This window comes from Haliotis rufescens, unplaced genomic scaffold, assembly GCF_023055435.1.
Source record: "Haliotis rufescens isolate VD_foot unplaced genomic scaffold, xgHalRufe1.0.p SCAF_3, whole genome shotgun sequence".
Taxonomy (NCBI): domain Eukaryota; kingdom Metazoa; phylum Mollusca; class Gastropoda; order Lepetellida; family Haliotidae; genus Haliotis; species Haliotis rufescens.
The window spans coordinates 28,350,113-28,373,048 of NW_025964001.1; the positions used below are offsets into that span (position 1 = coordinate 28,350,113).

At 42.8% G+C, this 22,936-nt stretch overlaps 1 protein-coding gene across 1 annotated transcript in view; it reads left to right on the forward strand.

The window, feature by feature from the left end:
• The first annotated feature begins 208 nt into the window (after positions 1-208).
• Positions 209-22,936, forward strand: part of LOC124145276 (ephrin type-B receptor 1-like) — an 88,522-nt gene continuing 65,794 nt past the window's right edge. The window contains exons 1-2 of the mRNA XM_046515026.2: positions 209-991; positions 14,153-14,640. Of these exons, the coding sequence (XP_046370982.1) occupies positions 14,518-14,640 (123 nt within the window). The 5' untranslated portion in view covers positions 209-991; positions 14,153-14,517. The remainder of the gene's footprint in view (positions 992-14,152; positions 14,641-22,936) is intronic.

Consider the following 22,936-nt stretch of genomic DNA (forward strand, 5'->3'; position numbering starts at 1 on the left):
ATTCTCAAACGTTATTTGTTCCAATCTAATCGGAACGTACACCCAAACAGACCAGCACTGAGAACCGTCGAGCCTCCCTCAAAACCAAACCTCGGGCACAAATGCTCCATTATCAGATAACACCACTATATCATTGCTAGACAACTTCCAGAAGCTTCCTTATCAGAAGTTCGTCCCCGAGACCAGGACTTTATCGCAGCATTCGCCACAGCTACAAGAAACTCCAAGTAGCGTTGACGAGGGGGTGGCGAAATAGTCCCTTACAGACCCAGGCCATACCCATCGTTTACGATCCAGAGTCTATCTTGTCCCATACCTACAACCTCTCCTCCACGTGTAGAGCGCACGGGTGTAGGGTTACCGTTGTAGGTGTTGCCTTACTTGCCTGGTCGGCCTGTATGTTGTCTCAGTAGCAGTTTGGAGATGATTTCAGTGAAGTGCTGCCATATATCTCTGATAGTACAGCATGCACGCTAGAGCTATAGAGTTTGTCTGTTTGATTACAAGCAACTGACTGGAATCGGAACTTCAGTGACTGTGAACACGATACAAAGTGGAGCTACTGTGGATGTGAACGCATCTTGTTGATGTGAACACGATATTAAGTGGAACTCTCGTGTACGTGAACATGATATATAGTGGAGAACCGGTGTATGTGAACAAGGTGGATTGTGTCTTTGACTCCAGGAACCCCGGGGATTCCTCGTCCAATATCTAAGACTGTCATCACGGGTTAGATCTGTCTCAATGTGATGTCAATATCTATTCGCGTGTATACCAGTGCTAGACTCTCCGTGAGAATGTTTACACTTGTGGATTTCCCAGTGACATGTCAAAGGAGACGTCTTTGATCTGTTATCGGATTTTGATTTGGTCAGCTTCTTCTGACGAATGACCACAGTGGGCGCTTGTCCTGTGATCTCTTCTTGAGTCCCTGGTCATTCTGACAAGGTGGTCCATTTGGATTGTATTACCATATCAAGGACTTAAGGTGAGAAAGTACATATGTACATAATACATAAGTCATCATCGATTCATGGTGAAAATATGCATGTGGAATGTCCTATAATTATTTTTACGTCTTCCTTATGTATGTATATATTAAAATCTTTTTATAGAAACCGCGGTGAAAATAAACTCTTGCATAAATAAACCCATTACTAAATTAAATAAAATCGTTAACTGAGCGTATAAACATAAATAAATCTAATTTAAGATGAGGAAGCTACATACTGTATACACATCTGCACTGACTGCTCTGTTGATGTGCTGAAACCTTTTTTAATTTCTTCACGATCCAAATTCGAGGTAGCACGGTCACTCAACATTGATTTCTGTGCATAATTCACAAGGGCAATTACAGTAGGACCGGGCTGTGGGGGTAATATAGAGAAACAGAGGCAAGAACACGAGCAGTGCTTGCACTTGTCATCCCCACATTGTTGTCGGCACGACATGATGTGGCTGGGATGTTGCTGGTATGCTGTCGGTGTCGTTCCTGAATGTATTCACGATAGGCTAATTAGTATTTAGCTTACAAACATACAACACGGTTTAAATTTACAAGTTTTAATTATGCGAAAATATGGTTAGTGTTTAGAAATGCCACGGGTAATGGCTGTGTGTGTTTAAAGTTTACTTCATCTGACCCAGATTTGTGTTATTTAGGAGGAATATATAGGTTCCAACTGTGCCAAGACTTGACATCTTTGTACAGGTGGCACAGCACTTTATCATCTTAATGAAAAGTTATATGGAGTTATCTCTGGTTTATTGGTTCGGAGGCTGTGTTGATGTTTATTACATGTCTTGAGTTCATACGTAATTAACTACCGAGTCAGGGTCGCTTTTTTCTCTGATAAACCCCATGTACACGGAAATGTCAGAGTATATTGGTGTGTTGGACCTCGGTCCGGTTTGTTGACAAGTTTACGTCGTTGTTGAGGCACGGCGCGTAAATGTTATCAAAATGTCGATAGGTAAGAATCTCAGATGCGCCTGCATTGCGGGTTTTTGCCGTGTTAGCTGGTTCGGCGTAAACGCTTGGATCATTGTGCGATTGTTGTCGTTGAAACAGGTGAAGCCAAGAGACACTCCAATAGCGCCAAGTGTGTAATTGCCGGATAGTTCCTACGAGCGTCCTCGAGCACGTAAATGAGGTGCATCTTATATAGGCTGTAACCGCTGAACACATCGTACCAGCTTACCCGGGTAAATAATTGTGTACGTTAATAGTTGTAGAGGTGTATCCGCCAACATATGTGATCTGAGCGTGAGAGTCGTTGTAAACATAGAGACAAAACCCTTTCCATATTCATAAGAAATCTCGATTGTACGATTCCGACTATATCATAAGCGTGTGTTTATAGATCACTATCAAAATGTGATGATGAAAAGGGAAGCGTATCCTGCCCCTGCGGGTGCACCCGTCACAAACACATGCAAAGGCAAGTCAATTATTGACCTAAAAAAACACACGGGAACATACGGCACAAGTCAAAATTGGGAATTGCATCGGGCATCATTTTTGTCACTGATGCGTCAAATCTGGAAATGTCCTCCACATGTCTGCCATTCTACTTTTTGAAAGCTTTTGATATGAGATGTAAGCGTTAGATAGGAGATGTAAGCGTTACATAGGAGATGTAAGCGTTAGCTAGGAGATGTAAGCTTTTGATAGGAGATGTAAGCGTTAGATAGGAGATGTAAGCGTTAGATAGGAGGTGTAAGCGTTACATAGGTGATGTAAGCGTTACATAGGAGATGTAAGCGTTAGATAGGAGATGTAAGCCTTAGATAGAAGATGTAAACGTTAGCTAGGAGATGTAAGCGTTAGCTAGGAGATGTAAGCTTTTGATAGGAGATGTAAGCGTTAGATAGGAGATGTAAGCGTTAGCTAGGAGATGTAAGCTTTTGATAGGAGATGTAAGCGTCAGATAGGAGATGTAAGCGTTGGATAGATATAAGCGTTAGATAGATGTAAGCGTTAGATAGGAGATGTAAGCGTTAGATAGGAGATGTAAGCTTTTGATAGGAGATGTAAGCGTTAGATGGGAGATGTAAGCTTTTGACAGGAGATGTAAGCGTTAGATAGGAGATGTAAGCGTCAGATAGGAGATGTAAGCGTTAGATAGGAGATGTAAGCGTTAGATAGGAGATGTAGGCTTTTGATAGGAGATGTAAGCGTTAGATAGCTGTGAACGTTAGATAAGTGATGTAAGCGTTACGTAGGAGATGTAAGCATGAGATACACAAGGTTTGTGCCCATACAAGCAGTAATAGTGAGACACATTAGATCCTAAACCAGTTATATAAGTCCGATTAAGCAGAAACGATGTATTAAGTGACGGGTGAGTATTGTTTCATCAATTTGACCTTGGGCTGTCGCACTTGATTCTAGAATACACTTCGGCGAATATGCTGAAGTGTGCAGGGTTACACAGGACGCATATGAGTGAATAAAGGAAACACACGAATAAACAATTCCACGTGAAACGAATTATTTCTTATACCAATGGTTTGTTACAGTGTCTTAATAAATACTTTAACAAGAATAATATCAGTTAACCTTGCTATGTCTTCAAAAATAAAACACTGATATGTCCTTTGTAGAGCATGGTTGGACTGTCACATCTATAATCTTGAATATTTCAACCCCCAGTTTAACAAACATACTCAACTGACTGAGTCACGGAGATTATGCAAATATTCTCAAAGTGACAAAATCAACATGTTTTTATGCGTTATTCTCAAGTGACGGAGTCAATGCGATTATGCGAATAATCTCAAGTAAAAGCGTCAAGGCTAATATGCGAGTATTCTCAAGTGACAAAGTCAAGGCGATTATGCCAGTGTTCTCGAATAATGAATTAAAGCGATTATGCAAATATTCTCAAGTGAAAGAATCAAAAGGATTATGCGAATAGTCTTACTACTGAGTGACGGAGTCAATATGGTTGTGCAAATATTCTCAAGTGAACAAGTCAATATGATTATGCGAATATTCTCAAGTGAACCAGTCAATATGATTATGCGAATATTCTCAAGTGAAAGAATCAATAATATCATGCGAATATTTTCAAGTGACGGAGCCTTGGCGATTATGCGTATATTTTCAAGTAACAAAGTCAATATGGTTATACGATTATTCTCAAGAGACGGAGTCAATGCGATTATGCGAATATTCTCAAGGGAACGAGTCAATGCGATTATGGGAATGGTGCATCTTCTAGATCATACGATGTTTCTCAAAATGCGAGGTGGCTTTAAAGCAAACTTCAGCATGTGATAAATCAGTAAATGAAGGTCGCGTGGTCCTTCTGGTATAACCGAGCTAGATATGACTTCAAAACGTTCCGAGAGAGCTCCTGGGTGAACTTTCATCAGAGCCAGTGAACGCAGGATGAACTGCATCACTAATGGCATCCCTCCATGATGGCCATGTTGGCATTCTGGAGTTGGATCACAGTGATGAGGGCAGAGTCAGTCTTGTGACATAGAAGAGAGGGAGTGTTCCTCTGCATGCCTCGAACCCCTACAGCTGGCAATGTATACTATTACGTATTGTGTGTTGCAAACAGATGTACAACGTAGAGATAAAGTCAAACACAAACAGACCTAGTCGTCGATTTAAAAACACAATCTGAAACCACACTCAGTATTTTGAATATAACTGTACATAAATGAAGTATCAATTTGGTGAAACAAAATTATTTCTGTATCATATTAGCTACACATTTTATGAATTTGGCACCTCAATCTAAATCTAAATTTGAATATAGTTGTACTTTACCTATGTCTGTGTTCTAAAGAGATTTGTAAATAATAAACTCGAATTAATTCACAGCAGAATATTTTCATTTTCAATTTTAATACACAGAATGGAATTTAGTCCATTTTGTACCAAAATATTCATGGGTGAATTTACATAGAAGTAAAAGGAAGAATGATAGGAGGGAAGGCGTGGACACCTTGCATAGAAAACATGTCGTATAATGACGCTGAATATGAAAGCTGCATGTCTGTAACCCGATAGCACTTCTATGCCCGCCATGCGGCGCAGGTTTACCGTATATTCCAACTAATTGAGAAAGGAAACACCCTATTACCGTCGTAGCTTGTTCAAGATGAAAAAGACAACGTAAACGACACGCTACACTTTCCATTAATTGCTATAGCGTGAGAGAATTACTCTTCGGCTATGTTTAATTAATTCTGCACTTCTGCAGAGGTAGCGCGGCTTGAAATACATTAATTCCCCATAAAACAGTCTACTATTGGTCGGCTACAAACATCTAGCAAGGATGCTGGTGTATCTGGCCATCTAGCTTCTGTACAAATGACTGCCTCACCTGTGCTGGGCTAGATAACACTCTGGAACACTGGAGCGTGGGTAATTGGCCACCGTCTCGAGGCTTCTATTGTTCTACTGTGAGTATTTGGGCTCCAACTGGTTCATTTCATAGTTATAGGCTTCGTGTTGGTGAGTAACTCGCTTCATGTTTAATGTAACGTGGAGGTGAGGAGATGACGTAGACGTAGTGATGGCTGGCTGGGTTAGATGGGTGATAGTGGGTGCATGTGATGGCTGGCTGGGTTAGATCGGTGGTGGTTGGTGCATGTGATGGATGGCTGAGTTAGATCCGTGATGGTGGGTGCATGTGATGGATGGCTGGGTTAGATAGGTGATGGTGGGTGCATGTGATGGATGGATTGGTTAGATAGGTGATGGTGGGTGCATGTGATGGATTGGTTAGATCGGTGGTGGTGGGTGCATGTGATGGATGGCTGAGTTAGATCCGTGATGGTGGGTGCATGTGATGGATGACTGGGTTAGATCGGTGATGGTGGGTGCATGTGATGGCTGGCTGGGTTAGATAGGTGATGGTGGGTGCATATGATGGATGGCTGGGTTAGATCGGTGACGGTGGGTGCATGTGATGGATGGCTGGGTTAGATAGGTGATGGTGGGTGCATGTGATGGATGACTGGGTTAGATCGGTGGTGGTGGGTGCATGTGATGGATGGCTGAGTTAGATCCGTGATGGTGGGTGCATGTGATGGATGGCTGGGTTAGATAGGTGATGGTGGGTGCATGTGATGGATGGCTGGGTTAGATCCGTGATGGTGGGTGCATGTGATGGATGGCTGGGTTAGATCGGTGACGGTGGGTGCATGTGATGGATGGCTGGGTTAGATCGGTGACGGTGGGTGCATGTGATGGATGGCTGGATTAGATAGGTGATGGTGGGTGCATGTGATGGATGGCTGGGTTAGATCGGTGATGGTGGGTGCATGTGATGATGGCTGGGTTAGATCCGTGATGGTGGGTGCATGTGATGGATGGCTGGGTTAGATAGGTGATAGTGGGTGCATGTGATGGATGGCTGGGTTAGATCGGTGATGGTGGGTGCATGTGATGATGGCTGGGTTAGATCCGTGATGGTGGGTGCATGTGATGATGGCTGGGTGGGTTAGATAGGTGATGGTGGGTGCATGTGATGGATGTTTGGGTTAGATCGGTGGTGGTGGGTGCATGTGATGGATGTTTGGGTTAGATAGGTGATGGTGGGTGCATGTGATGGATGTTTGGGTTAGATCGGTGATGGTGGGTGCATGTGATGGCTGGCTGGGTTAGATAGGTGATGGTGGGTGCATGTGATGGATGTTTGGGTTAGATCGGTGATGGTGGGTGCATGTGATGGATGTTTGGGTTAGATCGGTGATGGTGGGTGCATGTGATGATGGTTGGGTTAGATCGGTGATGGTGGGTGCATGTGATGGATGGCTGGGTTAAATAGGTGATGGTGGGTGCATGTGATGGATTGGTTAGATCGGTGATGGTGGGTGCATGTGATGGATTGGTTAGATCGGTGATGGTGGGTGCATGTGATGGATGGCTGGATTAGATAGGTGATGGTGGGTGCATGTGATGGATGTTTGGGTTAGATCGGTGATGGTGGGTGCATGTGATGGATGTTTGGGTTAGATCGGTGATGGTGGGTGCATGTGATGGATGTTTGGGTTAGATCGGTGATGGTGGGTGCATGTGATTGATGTTTGGGTTAGATCGGTGATGGTGGGTGCATGTGATGGATGTTTGGGTTAGATCGGTGATGGTGGGTGCATGTGATGGCTGGCAGGGTTAGATAGGTGATGATGGGTGCATGTGATGGGTTGGTTAGATAGGTGATGGTGGGTGCATGTGATGGATTGGTTAGATCGGTGATGGTGGGTGCATGTGATTGATTGGTTAGATCGGTGATGATGGGTGCATGTGATGGATGGATTGGTTAGATCGGTGATAGTGGGTGCATGTGATAGATGGATTGGTTAGATAGGTGATGGTAGGTGCATGTGATGGATGGTTGGGTTAGATGGGTGATAGTGGGTGCATGTGATGGATGGCTGGGTTAGATCGGTGATGGTGGGTGCATGTGATGATGGCTGGGTTAGATCCGTGATGGTGGGTGCATGTGATGGATGGCTGGGTTAGATCGGTGATAGTGGGTGCATGTGATGGATGGATGGGTTAGATAGGTGATGGTGGGTGCATGTGATGGATGGCTGGGTTAGATCCGTGATGGTGGGTGCATGTGATGGATGGCTGGATTAGATAGGTGATGGTGGGTGCATGTGATGGATGGCTGGGTTAGATCGGTGATGGTGGGTGCATGTGATGATGGCTGGGTTAGATCCGTGATGGTGGGTGCATGTGATGATGGCTGGGTGGGTTAGATAGGTGATGGTGGGTGCATGTGATGGATGTTTGGGTTAGATCGGTGGTGGTGGGTGCATGTGATGGATGGCTGGGTTAGATAGGTGATGGTGGGTGCATGTGATGGATGTTTGGGTTAGATCGGTGATGGTGGGTGCATGTGATGGATGTTTGGGTTAGATCGGTGATGGTGGGTGCATGTGATGATTGTTGGGTTAGATCGGTGATGGTGGGTGCATGTGATGGATGGCTGGGTTAAATAGGTGATGGTGGGTGCATGTGATGGATTGGTTAGATCGGTGATGGTGGGTGCATGTGATGGATTGGTTAGATCGGTGATGGTGGGTGCATGTGATGGATGGCTGGATTAGATAGGTGATGGTGGGTGCATGTGATGGATGTTTGGGTTAGATCGGTGATGGTGGGTGCATGTGATGGATGTTTGGGTTAGATCGGTGATGGTGGGTGCATGTGATGATTGTTGGGTTAGATCGGTGATGGTGGGTGCATGTGATGGCTGGCTGGGTTAGATAGGTGATGGTGGGTGCATGTGATGGATGTTTGGGTTAGATCGGTGATGGTGGGTGCATGTGATGGATGTTTGGGTTAGATCGGTGATGGTGGGTGCATGTGATGGCTGGCAGGGTTAGATAGGTGATGGTGGGTGCATGTGATGGGTTGGTTAGATAGGTGATGGTGGGTGCATGTGATGGATTGGTTAGATCCGTGATGGTGGGTGCATGTGATGGATTGGTTAGATCGTTGATGGTGGGTGCATGTGATGGATGGCTGGGTTAGATCGGTGATGGTGGGTGCATGTGATGGATGGTTTTGTAAGATCAGTGTTTCATTGGATGATTGGGATAGATAGAGGTTATCACGCGAGTGTGTTTGGGGATGGTAAATATCCTGCATTAGGAATAAACATTGTATTTAGCGAGCCTTGGCGAGCTAAATACATAGTGTTTATTCCTAATACAGGATATTTACCATCCCCAAACACACAAGCGTGATAACCTCTTTATCATATAATGTCATTCTTTAATTCTGTGCTTTAAAATCGCTTTCCCTCTCTTTCCCTTTACCGAAACATTGCGAGTTTTCCTGGAATGCGCGCATTAATATTTATTACGTCACAGGGTAAGTGATGTGTCAGTCGGACAGTGACAGTAGCCAATATAGTTCCAACAGAAATCTGTTTCTTATACAGTGGCGAAGCAACATATACGCAAAACAACAGTTGTTTTTAATTGCCTTTCGCGGCAATCCATCGGTCTGTCCGCTAGAGTAACTGCCCTTTGTCAAAGGGAAGCTACTCTAACCCTAGTCTATGAGGCGTCACGGCCACGGTCAGACGTTGTTGACAGTCGGTCTGCCCTGTTATAACGTAAAGAAGTGTAGTCAAATGTACACCCAGAGACAAAACGAAACAAGGTAACAATTCAAACATATTTCGGCCAAATCCAACTATTTTAATTTGTGGAGAAGGTTTCAAGCCGCAGAGGTCTACAAGTACAGATATATGGCTACTGGTCCCGCTTGGCTAGGCCTCGTGCCCTCGCAAAATTGTTTCGAAATTTATATTTCCAAAGTTGCCAAAACTTATAAATGCCTTAGCTACGTCACAGTTAGATACTGATTTTCAGCATATTAGGGTGTTCTGTTGATAATGATAGCCATTATCCCTGTAGTTTATCCAGATTCCCGATGGTTAATTCTGACTCGATCGCAGAATGACGAGGGCGACGCCATGTTTGTTTATAAACAGTGAAAGTAGTCCTACTTGACCTTTGATATTTGCATCTCTATCCGCATATGACCCCAACGGATATCGTTTTTATCCGTTGGCTTTATCCTGCCGAGAAACCTACCCATTATATGATAAATCCACTTATGTGTGGGTGGGTTGGTGGATTAGATCCAGATATTGTGGGTGGTGGATGGTTATGTGGATCCAGTGGCGGATGGATGAGTAGAGTCAAGTGATGGCTGGGTGGGTGAATGCCTGGGTTAGACCCTTTGATAAGTGGGTGGTTTGTAGTGGATAGTTGTGTTCGACCTTGTGTCCAGGTGGTGGGTGGTGGATAGAGGAGTTCGAGCTAGTGACGGCTGGATGCCTGGGTCGAGCCCTGTTATAAGTGTGTGGTGGGTGGCGGTGGAGTTCGATCCAGTGACGGCTGGATGGTTGGTTTAGATCCAGTGATGGGTGGGCGATGGGTGGTTAGGATGGATCCAGTTGCGGATGGATGAGCTGTGTCAAGTGATGGCTGGGTTAGACCCTATGATAGGTGTGTGATGGGTGGTGGTGGTATCCTGTGATAGTTGAAGGTTGGTTCAGATCCAGTGATAGATGGTTGGTGGGTGGTTAGGTTGGATCCAGTTGCGGATGGGTGAGTTGGGTGGATGAATGCGTGGGTTCGAACATCTGATAAGTTCGCGGCTGTTGTTGGTGTACGGTCCAGTGGTAAGAGTGTGGTGGATGGTTGGGCTAGATCCATTGACACGTGTGTGGTGGGTGGGTGGATGGATGGGGTACATCTAGTCAATGTGGGTTATAGATTGGTTGATAGGTGAGTACGATCCAGTGATAGGTGCATGGTTGGTATTTGGTAGGATGAATTAGATCAATATAGGTGAATAGTGCGTTGGTGGCTGGGTGAAACAGTTCGATCAAGCGAAGTCACAGGGTCACAAGGTTAGACAAACATAAGACTCCACATGCAATCTATTTCAAATATGATGACAATTATTTGTTAGATTTGTGTCATTTTGACAAGACTTCCAGTGTTGTCTAATTCAACAGCCCTCAGCATCATGTCTCTCTCCCTATCGTCAGCTGCCAGCTGTCGTCTGCTTGAGTTATATAAGTCTTCCTGAACTTTTTCTCCAGATTACTATGGTAGTGCGTGTCGGATTTCTCTGTTGATTCTTTTACCAGTCCATGGAGCAACGCAAGGCGTTCTTCTTTGTTGTTCCCCCAGTGCGTCATTGCCTCTACGTGAGTCTGTCTGCTGCAAAGAGGAGACGTGCTGGTGATTCCATTGCTTAGTAGGTCACATAGGTGTAGGGGATATGTGCATTCTTTAAGTAGCCACATGGGTACAGGGAGCATGCGTGCATTCCTTTAGTAGCCACATGGGTACAGTAAGCATACGTGCATTCCTTTAGTAGCCACATGGGTACAGTAAGCATACGTGCATTCACATTGGCATAGGGAGCATATGTGCATTCCTTTAGTAGGACACATAGGTACAGGGAGCATACGTGCATTCCTCTAGTAGGTCACATTGGTACATGGAACATGCGTGTATTCCTTTAAAAAGGTCACATACGTACAGGGAGCATACGTGCATTCCTTTAGTAGGTCACATGGGGACAGGAAGCATACTGCATTCTTTTAGTAGGCCACATGGGCATAGGGAGCATATGTGCATTCCTTTAGTAGCCACACAGGTACAGGGAGTATACATACATTCCTTCAGTAGGTCACATAGGTACTGGGAGCATACGTGCATTCCTTTAGTAGGTCACATAGTTATAGGGAGTATACGTGCATTCCTTCAGTTGGTCACATAGGTACAGGGTGCAAATTGCATTCCTTTAGTAGGTCATATGTGCACACGGAGCAAACGTGCATTCCTTTAGTAGGTCACATAGATACAGGGAGCATACGTGCATTCCTTTAGTAGGTCACATAGATACAGGAAGCATACGTGCATTCATTTAGTAGGTCACATAGATACAGGGAGCATACGTGCATTCCTTTAGTAGGTCACATAGATACAGGGAGCATACGTGCATTCCTTTAGTAGGTCACATAGATACAGGGAGCATACGTGCATTCCTTTAGTAGGTCAAATAGATACAGGGAGTAAACGTGCATTCCTTTAGTAGGTCACATAGATACAGGGAGCAAACGTGCATTCCTTTAGTAGGCCATATGTGCACACGGAGCATACGTGCATTCCTTTAGTAGGTCGCATTGGAGAACATATGTTATTGACGTGCTAGTTTCTTACAGGAGCAGGTGGTATATTCTAGTTCAGTCTATTGCCGAGTGCCAGAACACCCACTGTTATCAGTACAAAAGCATTGACTAACATGATGGATAAATTTTATTTATAGGCAATTTTTAAATTCACAGTTGGTAGTAGTAGTAGCAGGAGTAGAAGAAGAAGTAGTAGTAGCGGTAGTAGTAGTAGCAGCAGCAGTAGTTGTAGTAGTAGTAGTAGTAGCAGCAGCAGAAGTAGTAGTAGTAGTAGTAGTAGCAGTAGTAGAAGGATAAGTAGTGGTAGGAGTAGTAGTAGTAGAAATGAGTGAGTGCGTTTTACGCCGCTTTTAGCAATAGTCCAGCAATATCACGGCGGGGGACACCAGAAATGGGCTTTATACACTTTTCCCATGTAGGGATTCAAACCCGGGTCTTCGACGTGACGAGTGAACGCTTTAACCATTAGGCTACCCGACCGCCCCAGTAGTAGAAGTAGTAGTTGTAGTAGTTGTATATTAGTAGAAGTAGTAGCATGGTAGTATAAATAATAGCAGCAGTAGTAGTAGCAGCAGCAATAGTAGTAGTAGCAGTACTAGCGGAAGTAGTAGAGTAGTAGTAGTAGTAGAAGTCGTGGTAGAAGCAGTAGTAGTAGTAGCAACAGCAGCAGCAGTAGTAGTAGTAGTAGTAGTAGTAGTAGTAGTAGTAGTAGTAGTAGTGTTCTTATCATTACTAGTAGTAATTTCTCCAAGCCTGTAGAGTGTTTGTGAAGGAAGAAATCTCGTGCCAGTTCAGTTGTAGGAATGAGCCTTCCTATTCGGGAGAAATAAAAAGAAAGCGCAATTTTCAAAAGTAAAAAATCCTTTTAAACACCACTTACACTTTTTTCAATTTATTCCACCATCGGCATATCTTGCCTACAGCTATTCTGTAAAAACTGGAAAATATGAAACATTTCCGGAAACTCTTTCAGAAACCATGTGAAGATTTTAATCTAAATCATTTTACACGCGTGTAACTTAGCCTAACGCCCTTAATCCCCAGGGTAGTTCGAGTGTGCCGAAGTTAAATAGGTTAGAAGAATGTTTGTCTGTTTGCTTGTTTGGAAGCAAGAACTAGAGCATATGGTGTCTTCATGGTTATTTTCCCTCCTCAACGTGTGTGTTGCGCCAACTATTGCAGTAATTTTATTTACATTTCAAGCGATATTTGAGCCTTCTGATCTTTCAAATACAAGTGAGCCGATAAGCCAAAACCATGTACGCGTCCATGTCCGTCTTCCTTGCACGCATTAGAGAATGGTTGGGTAGTCGTGGCTCCAAGTGGTGTGATTAATCGTTTAATCTTTACTTTAGTGTGTTGAGAGCATATCAACCCTCGGATTTCAAAATAGTTGAGAAATTTTCATATGATTTTTTAAAGTTGTTTTTAGAGTATTTGTATTGAAGGGACTGAATTTGTTGGTGATTTGATTTATTATATGCATAGTGAGAGTGTTGCAGTTGCAGGAACAGTATAATTTTGCAGTAAATGATAATAGACCGCGTATGTTATATTGTTACATGGTATCAATTAGTCAAAGAATGTATATCTATGCTCGTAAGACCCGTTAAGATCCGGGTTAGAATAGGTCTTCAGCAACCGTAAAAGGCGACTATGCTTGTCGAAAGAGGCGACTAACGGGATCTGGTGGTGAGGCTCACTGACTTGGTTGATGCATGTCATCGTATCCCTATTGCGTAGATCGATGCTTATGATGTTAATCACTGGATTGTCTGATCCAGATTCGAATATTTACAGACCGCCGTCATATAGCTTGAATATTGCCGGGTGCGGCGTTAAACAACAAACAAACAAACTATGCCTCGTAAACACAACCGATTGGCCGCACAGATCTCGTATGAGGGTCTCTGTCCTGGGTTCACAATACAAAAATACAGTGTAACACAAACTACAAGCTACAGTTATAGTATGTGACAAAAACACGAATAACCCGAATATATCAAAATTGAATGAACGCTTGAAACTGTTTCTTACCTCCGATGGAAATGTCTATATAATCAGAAATTGTATAATTTTTATTCTATAATAGGTTTATGTTGCTCTTTATCACTTTGACATATATTTTACTGACATTAAATTCACAAAAGTTAAACAAAATGGAAAGAAATTAACATGCGTGTTATACTTTGAGAAATGTATGCCAACCAACCCTCTCTCTCTCTCTCTCTCTCTCTCTCTCTCTCTCTCTCTCTCTCTCTCTCTCTCTCACACACGCGCGCGCGCGCCATACGCGGAACACCACACACACAAAACAACAGATCAGTCTTCATGCAGTTGCAAAAACGTATTAGACATGTGCATGCCGTTCAAGATTTGAAATCGATGTGCGTGTAATAAGCACGATCTAAGCACTGCTTACATATGTGCTTGCTGTCTATTGGCAGGTAACAGTTCAGAAACACAAGTCGGACGCCGACAGGGGGTCGGGCTTTGTTGGTACCGTGCATCTCTCGTTACCTCTGCAGCTTGAGAAGTCACACCCCAGCTAACCAATCAGCGACCACGCATGATGTTCACGAGTAAAGACTCGCGCGAGCACTCGAGGTGAAACAAGCTTCGTCAATACCGCGCCAGGATACGCATGAAAAACGCCAAGCGATATCCACAAGGAGTTCGTACAACATTTCCCACACCATTTGTCAATCTTCCAGTGGTTCGGCGGATCAGCGAGATGATCGGGGGAAAGTTTGTTGTCTGGTTTGCAACTGATTGTGCCCATGTATAATACTGTGTAGTAAACACTTCCATTATGTGGAGATACCTGTTGACTGTGATTTGCTGGATGTGGTGTGCAGACGTATTGGTGGATTGTGAACCGATCAGTGGACCACTTGTGAAAATCGGAAGATGTAGAGCAAAATGTTTGGATAAGGTGAGTGAGATGGCAATTTCTTCATAATAATAATATTCATCATTAACATCCCCAGTAATGTCGAGTGAGTTGATTGCACTTTTCAACACGTGTTTTTTTTATCATATGAATGCTCATATTTGTTTTCAGATAGTGTAAAAATAAAATATTGCACACCGAGTTAAACTAAACGTAGAAGTCCAACGTGTAAACACACTATGGTTCATTTTATCCCAAAGATATTTGTTATAAAAGCTTAATATTGTACGTCTGTGGCAATAATTGGTCCCCGCTGATCTTTTGATTTGATATATAGTGCTCATTTCAGTTATATGGACGGAATCGTGTAGATTTCAACATTTCCTTTGTTAATTTCATCAGTGATTGAAGCAGTATGATCTTTGCTACATGCAATGTGGGTAACTTGGGGCAGCTTTCACAGTCACAAACATAACATATTAAGCCTCTGATAAATTTCAAATTCAAACCACGACCCACTAAATTTCGATTTTTCCATATCCCCTTAATCTAGTGGTGATCAATGAGCTGATTGATTTCCAATCAGCTGATCACCTCCACGACAGGTATACGGAACTCTAGACACATAAACCGGCGCGTTGAAATGTAAGACATGTCAATATCGCATGTACATTACACCTCATTGATGGGGGAAGTCGTTTATGACAAGGTGTTGGAAATATTACGAGAGACTGTTATAACTGGAGATTACTTGGCGTTCAATGCGATTCCACGGGGAAGCGGGTTATAGCTCAATACATAAACCAGGTACTTTCTCTGCTCCCATAGATTTGACAGCCCTGTCGTCACATAATGAAATGGATTACACGGCCGTGAGACCAGGATGGTAACCCACGGAAGGTTGATGTCGACTCCTTCAAAAAACCTCTTAAATTTGATTAATCAATACGCCGCGGAGAAGAAACAATATGTGCACTTTTACGGCGTTTCAGTTACCTGTGATCGGGATGTGATTTCGATTTTTCATTTTATGTCATGACTGCACGGTCAATACTTTTAATGTTGATTTTACTATTAGGCCAGTTATTATCATAATGTGGTTATGTATTAATCGCAATGAAAGACTGTATAACGGTAATGGCCATCATTACGGCTCCTCAACGTAATGAGTATATGTATCGGATTTCAGTGTTAACTATTTCTGTCTCGCCTCGTTGACAGTTTAAGTTAGACATTTGATTTGTGCGGTACTTTTTGTTTTCGGTTAGATAATAATGGAATTTGCATCGTTAAAACATACTTTGAGAGCCTGACATTAAAAATATTTCTTTTTGCCAACCCTGTTAAATATATTAATGTTTTCAAGTGGTCTATTCTGTCTGAGTCATCTCAAAAATCTGACACCGGAAATATGATAAGCCGGAAATATGAACGACGAATAATTTCAAAATTGCAATATAATCTAAGTTACTTTGACGGCGTATATATAATCCTGAACCTATTTCAAAATTGGTCTTGCGGGGCTATATGTGAATTATCCACCAAAAGCAATATTTTGTTTATATTACGAAATCATGCAGACAATTTTTTTAAAAATAAATACAAATCTCTTTTTGAGCGTAAAGTGGGCGAGTAAAAAAGTAACATCGGTATTGTTTCAGTGGTATAAACGAGCTAAGAGTACAAAAATTGATAGTACAAAATTCCAATTAACCTTTGATAATGATATTTGGGGCGGTGGGGTAGTCTAGTGGTTACAGCTTAGACACCGAAGCCCCGGGTTCGATTCCCCCGATGGGTACAACGTGTGAAGCCGATTTCTGGTGTCCCGGACCATCATATTGCTGGAATAGTGCTAAAAGCGGTATAAAACTATGCTCATTCACTGATAGGGGTATTTTCATATTTCTACGATACATAAAACATATTGTAATAATCCGCTAAGGCATATTTATAAAGAATACCATATCTGATTATCCCTACCAAAAGCTGAGCAGTATATAACGAAGCTACATTGGGCGCTGACTCACAAAGCTGTTCTGTTAACTTTGTCAGACAAGACCCCTAGAACCATCATTATGACTGATACACGGCTGCATAAGCTTCCTCGCAGTCATCGACCATATTACCCAGATCGGGCGGTGAAGCTATCGTGGTAACATTATTTACTGACGTTTGGAGGTGTGGGGAGATTTAGTCCGATTGATTAATCCCCGATTGTTTTGTAACGCTTAGGTTTATGTCCCCCCACGCTGGGGTCTCTGACACGGCGACACATAGGGACTGTAGTGGCCGTCCGTTGGTAGCAGACTGACACCGGTAATCTGGGTGTATCTTATACCGAGATTATGTCAGACGGTTCTGTAAATTGACGTACCTATCTCGACCCATGTATAGTAATTAGCGACTCAGGTAAACTGATGTGATAACGATCGCAAATTGCTGTCACGTGTATGATCTGTCCGTCGTCCGTCAGCCGCGAGGTAATACGTTTATAATGGCTTGCTGTGTCTTGTTGAGACGTGGTCAGTAAATCGGATTTGGTCAACGGGTAAATTCCATGATCTGTGCATCAATATCAACAATGCACAATTAAAATGATATGGTAGGATAATTAATAATCAGAAAATACTCATAAATGTTTCTTAGCATCGACATACAATCTATTGAAGACTTTGAATGAGTTGCACTGCCATTCGCAGCTTTACCCTTGGCACAGCTCATCATCAATATAATACAGTTAATAATCGTTCATATTATACTCGGAAATTGTATTAATATGTGTTAGCCGCTGTGGCTACTCATCACCCGCATAGTTGTGGTTTTAATATTTATAAAACACTTTCCAGGTTCTCTTTCCTCGATATGGCTTCCGTTTGGCCTTATTCGAGTATAGGGGTAGTCATTGCATTTACTTTGTGCTTTATATACAATATACATGTTCATTAATGTTGACGCTCCGTCCCTAAGGTGCCACCAGAGCTGTTGTTTCTAATGTGTTGACCCTCGGGTACTTCTGGGCAGAATAGGTTCCGAGTACACATGCACCGGTTGTAAGATCCTATTAAGACGATGATCGGGCGGTAACAATCTGAAACCTGGCTGTTTGTGTGTCTTTGTTTCAACCAGTTGTTTGTCGATCCATATTTGATGATGTAGAGGCCCACTGTGGAGTACATTGTTTATTGAAATCCCACAATCTTACCAATGTGTCGATTTATGATTTATTTACAATATAACCTACCAGAACACCACCAAACCATAACCCCGACCCCCATTCCCATCACCCCCGTCCCCTTTATCACCCCCCCCCCCCCCCCCCCCCCCCTCAAAAAAAAAGAGAAAAAGAAGAAGGAAAAACAACCTTCCCCATCCCTACCTCAGCCGACCCCATTCCGATAGACGGAAAAGCCCCACCTACACAAATGCCTCTATCGCTTCATATATGTGTCCATCTTACACTAAGCTCACCACTCCTGCTCCCTACCCCCACCAATGTTCCTAACCCCCAGCCGGAGTCCCCTACCCCCAAGACCTTACCACCAGCGTAGTGTAGGATTACCCCCGGGACCACGTGTTGCCACTTAATGCATTAAGTAAGCGAGACATCGCACACGATGATAGATCAAGAGCGACGTAGAGGAACTGTAATCCCTTCGTTACCAGCCCCTCAGCAAACACGAGCAACCTGTAGTCCCAACCCTCCCCACATAACACCATCTGGAGAACTCCATGCCAAAACGCGGCCACGAATATGAAATTTACTACCCCTTGCCTACGTCAGTAGGTATTTAGTAAGTGATTATAACTATTCGTCTTTCCCGTCAATGCCTTTGTTTCTCAGAGTTCGAGCCAAATTTGGTATACGGGTTTCTCGGAGCATGATATTGAATATTTAGCTTGGATCTTCTTGCAAACATGAAAGTACTTTTAAAGAGTACACAATGAGTATTTAAGTACTCTTTATTGTAGTCATTACTCTGTGACATTTTAGTATATTAAATACTCAGCTTTGAGGAATTTTCATGTCACATTTTCATGGCGTCAGTGTTTTCATATTATTTATTATAATATCACGGCGTTTGAAGAATTGAGTTGTTTACAAATATTTGTCACATTTGAAATATCTGGAAGGAAAATCGTAATTTGATGAAGTAAACATGTTGTATTTAAACCAAAATTCCGCATTTTCGTAGTATTACCCAAATCTCCTGTATTTAAACAATCCAGATTACGCCGGAACGATATCATTGTGTCTTTCATCATCTTTTCAATCTGATATAGCCTTCGGCCTTATTTTGAAAGGATAAAACATGTTCAACGACTTTCGTATCTTGAGGTGGCTTTTGAAGAGACAAACCCGGACTGCAATATCAACAGAAGCCATTCGCCGAAGCTTCGTGGATAGAAAGTCGTAATAAATTACTTACTAAAGTTCAAGACATCAAAACAAGACAAAAAGGAACGTTTTTGATTAAATGCTTATTTGATATCTCTGTTGTTCGCATTTAGCCTACAGAAAATAAACACGAAAACTGATTAACACTAGAAACAACACGGCCCGCGGAAATGACATGTCGTTAACCGGATATGCTTGGCTGTTTCGGACAAAGCTATAACCACGTGTCAGCGGTAGTGAAATTATGTAGATCCGACAGTAGAATTATCACGAATAGATGGGGAATATTTCTGTCAGCTACCGACGCTCAATCATTCTCTGTTTTCAGTTTACTGTGGATTAAAACTGTATTCACTCACTCACTAGGTCTTCCTTGAGACGGGATTTACGACTGTCAAAACGTTAGGATAACTTTTATAAAGGAGCTCCTTTTTGTCCATTATTTGTAACATAAGTATTGGGTTACTTCCCTTGAGGACCTGGGCCAGAAAGGTTCCAAGCGCTCATTGCTTGTCAGAAGAGTTAAGGTGATACCCCACTCAGACACATTATACTGACTTCGAGCCGACCAGTCCATGGTTTATCCCCTTAATGGTGAGCGCAGGCAGGGTAATAACAAGTACCACCTTTTTTACGTATTTTGGTATGACGTGGCCGGGGATCGAACACCGACTTTCCACTCTACGGGGCGTGCTAAAAGAGGCTACTTGGATGGACATATAGTCTGTAAAAGTTTTTATTTCACAATACATAAATCTCACACAAAACAATGAAGCTGATTTCATAAGAATCAGTGGAGTAGAGCTGGCCAGACTTGCATTTTAATAATCTATATTTCTTTAGGTTCCATACAATACATGGGGACACGGGTGGCCTTGTCGTCTAAGGCGCCGCGATTCGCCGTGCAGAGTTGCGTCCCTTGGGCACGCCAGAATCCTATGATAGTGGGTTCGAATCCCGGTTCGCCCCGATTATGTTTCTAGGTTTGTCAGCACCATGCCAGTGCTCATGGGTTTCTACGAAGTGGTATACGTCTGAGACCTGCATTACTTCGGGCATTCCTCCCAATTTAAGCTGACACGCCGCGATATAACTGGAATAATGTTAAAAGCGGCGTTAAACGCAACTCACTCACTCACTCATACAATACATACGTTCCACATTCATGGTCCAGGACCAGAGACAATGTGGACCGTCCCATGATCCTCAGGTAGGTGTCCTAGTTTGGTTGCTCATAGTTGAGCTCAAAGCCTGTGTTTTAAACCACTGTAAACGGTATTTGCTCCTAAATGTGCTTTTAAACATAACTTTATTTACATGCTTGTCTATGTTAAAACTTGCTCTCGTCGCTATATGGCTGAAATAATGCCGATGTGAGTACTGCTTGTGACACACGGTTGCAGCGATGTTGCTAACAGACTAGACTTCACAAGTCTCTAAGGCAAAAAATATTAGTTTAAGTCATAATTTCTAGATTATAGAAATAATAAGAACAAGTTTTCTCTGGCGTCCTTACCTGTCCACGTATCTAGACTTGCCTATTATAAGGATAGAATTACTATACACCCATAGACTTATCATTTAGTACAGTCTTGGAGCAAGGCTACTAACAGTCTAAAATTATTGGGTTTTTTAAAAACACCTCGATGCCAGGACGCCTTAAATTTCAAGTAAATGGTCAAACGGCACTTTTCTGAAAACTCCACTTTCCCACAAACCCAGTTTTAGACGACATAGTTGCTTATCAAGACATTCTTGAATGGGAGGGGGTGGCAGAGAGACCCTTTCCTTCTGACGATGATACCTCTGATAGCCCGACCCCCACCTGGCCTCGGTGTGCCCCCACGGCCTGACGGATGTGTAAGGAAGGAGTCTGGGAGAGATGACTTTCCGATAACTCACAGATACGTGTGTTTAATCAAGTTGATTTAAAGTTAGACGTAGTGTTATGTGAATGCAATGCGGCCGACACATCAGATGGCAATGTAGTGTTACTGCGTGTACTATCCCTAATGTGTACTGCTTTACCAATAAGAAGTTTCTTGGTTTTTACCGACCCATCACGTCCGAGCAACATCGTCCGGAATTTAGCATTTAACAAGGGCGGGTAACTCAGTCAACTTTACTTAATGTTCCATTAATGTACTTTACATTTGTTTTGACCGATATTTTTGTCGAATATACGGAATATACAAACATTTTATTTTGGCCTTAATACTGTAAGGTATGTGAATTACTCCATTTCGATTAACGTTAAAGTTAGTTGCATTTTTATCGGTGGTCGACTTGAAATCGTTAGAATAACATTTAGGCATTCTGTGTCAAAACCCTGCCTTCTTCTGCCCATCCTTCAGCGTGTTTGACAATTTTTGCGATGACTCCGGTAATCTCATCTGTATGTGTCACGGCTCAATACATGTGTCCTGGTAGGACCGGAGCTACAAGACTGACTCACGAAAATGTGTTGTGGACAAACTGCGCCCCCTTGATTCACAACGAACCATCACAGAAATATGGGGGCACGGGTGGCCCAGTCGTCTAAGGCGCCGCAATTCGCTGTGCAGAGTTACGTCCCTTGGGCACGCCCGAAATCTATGATTGTGGGTTCGAATCCCGGATTCGCCCCGATTATGTTTCTAGGTTTGTCAGCACCATGCCAGTGCTCGTGGGTTTCACCGAAGTGGTAAACGTCTAAGACCTGCATAACTTCGGGCTTTCCTCCCTATTTAAGCTGACACGCGGTGATATAACTTGGATACTGGGCGTTAAAACCCAAATACAGCCTAGTACGAATTTATATGTATACTTCTCGAAAGAAGTTAAAGAGAAAGACGTAGCTTACATGTTATCAATACATATCGCAATACTAACACCAACACATCAAATGGAAGTGTTTGAATTGATATGCAATACATCTGACTTTTAGTCACATCTTTCTACCGACAGTGACATTGTTCCTTTTCACGGGACATGTGTGTTAACTCATTTACTGGCTTGAACTGTAAACAAATCCTTGAAATATTGATTATTGCCGGGTAAAAAGCGTGCAAACCTGTAGCCCCCCCCCCCCCCTCTCTCTCAATCTCTCTCTCCCTCTCTCTCTCTCTCTCTCTCTCTCTCTCTCTCTCTCTCACAGATACACATACACACACACACACAAATATATAGCATTCTTGTAGGAATTGGTCGTCCTCCCCTAAAACAATACTTTATTAATTAACTTATTGGACTGAATATATTTCATAGACGGATACATAATGTTTCAAAGAGTTTGACTGCATAACGATCGTGTGAATATTGTATCCCTTCATTCTCTCGTGTGTTAACAAGATCACGTCCCGTCCTTAACCCCTCCCCACTCTTGCCTTCGCTCCTAAATCCTACTTACAACATATGTTTGACTGTGTACGTAACGCCATATTACGTGTTAACTTGTCACCCTGTATAACTCTAATCTTTCATCCTGTAAACGGCGTCAGACATTGTCGCAACAACTGTCGTCTGCGCAGTCCGCCATTTTGTTTCTTTTTTTTTCCTTTCTCAAATTGGAAGTGTCAAGTTGCTTGAGGAGCTCTAACCAGACGTTGTTGTAGATATTGGAGATAGTTTATGTGACGGGGGTGTTAGACTCGAAAATGTTTTATTTTCTGGGTGACTTGCTTTGAGTATCGGTGGGGACATTAACCCGCGTTCTGTGATGTTTCCTGTCAGTTCTGATCATTTAATGGCCCAGCGCTAACACCGACATCAAAGAGGCGAAGATACGGTCGAGGAAAACACATGCATCGGTTCCATAATGTTTGTATTTGTCATTAAGTTTGAATGAAATGTAGTATAACGGTGTGTAACAGACTGACATTAGAAGACCACTTATGAATTGATCTCTTGTAAGTTCCGGTGTTGCCTTGTAAACATAATATTCTGATTTATTCGAGCATG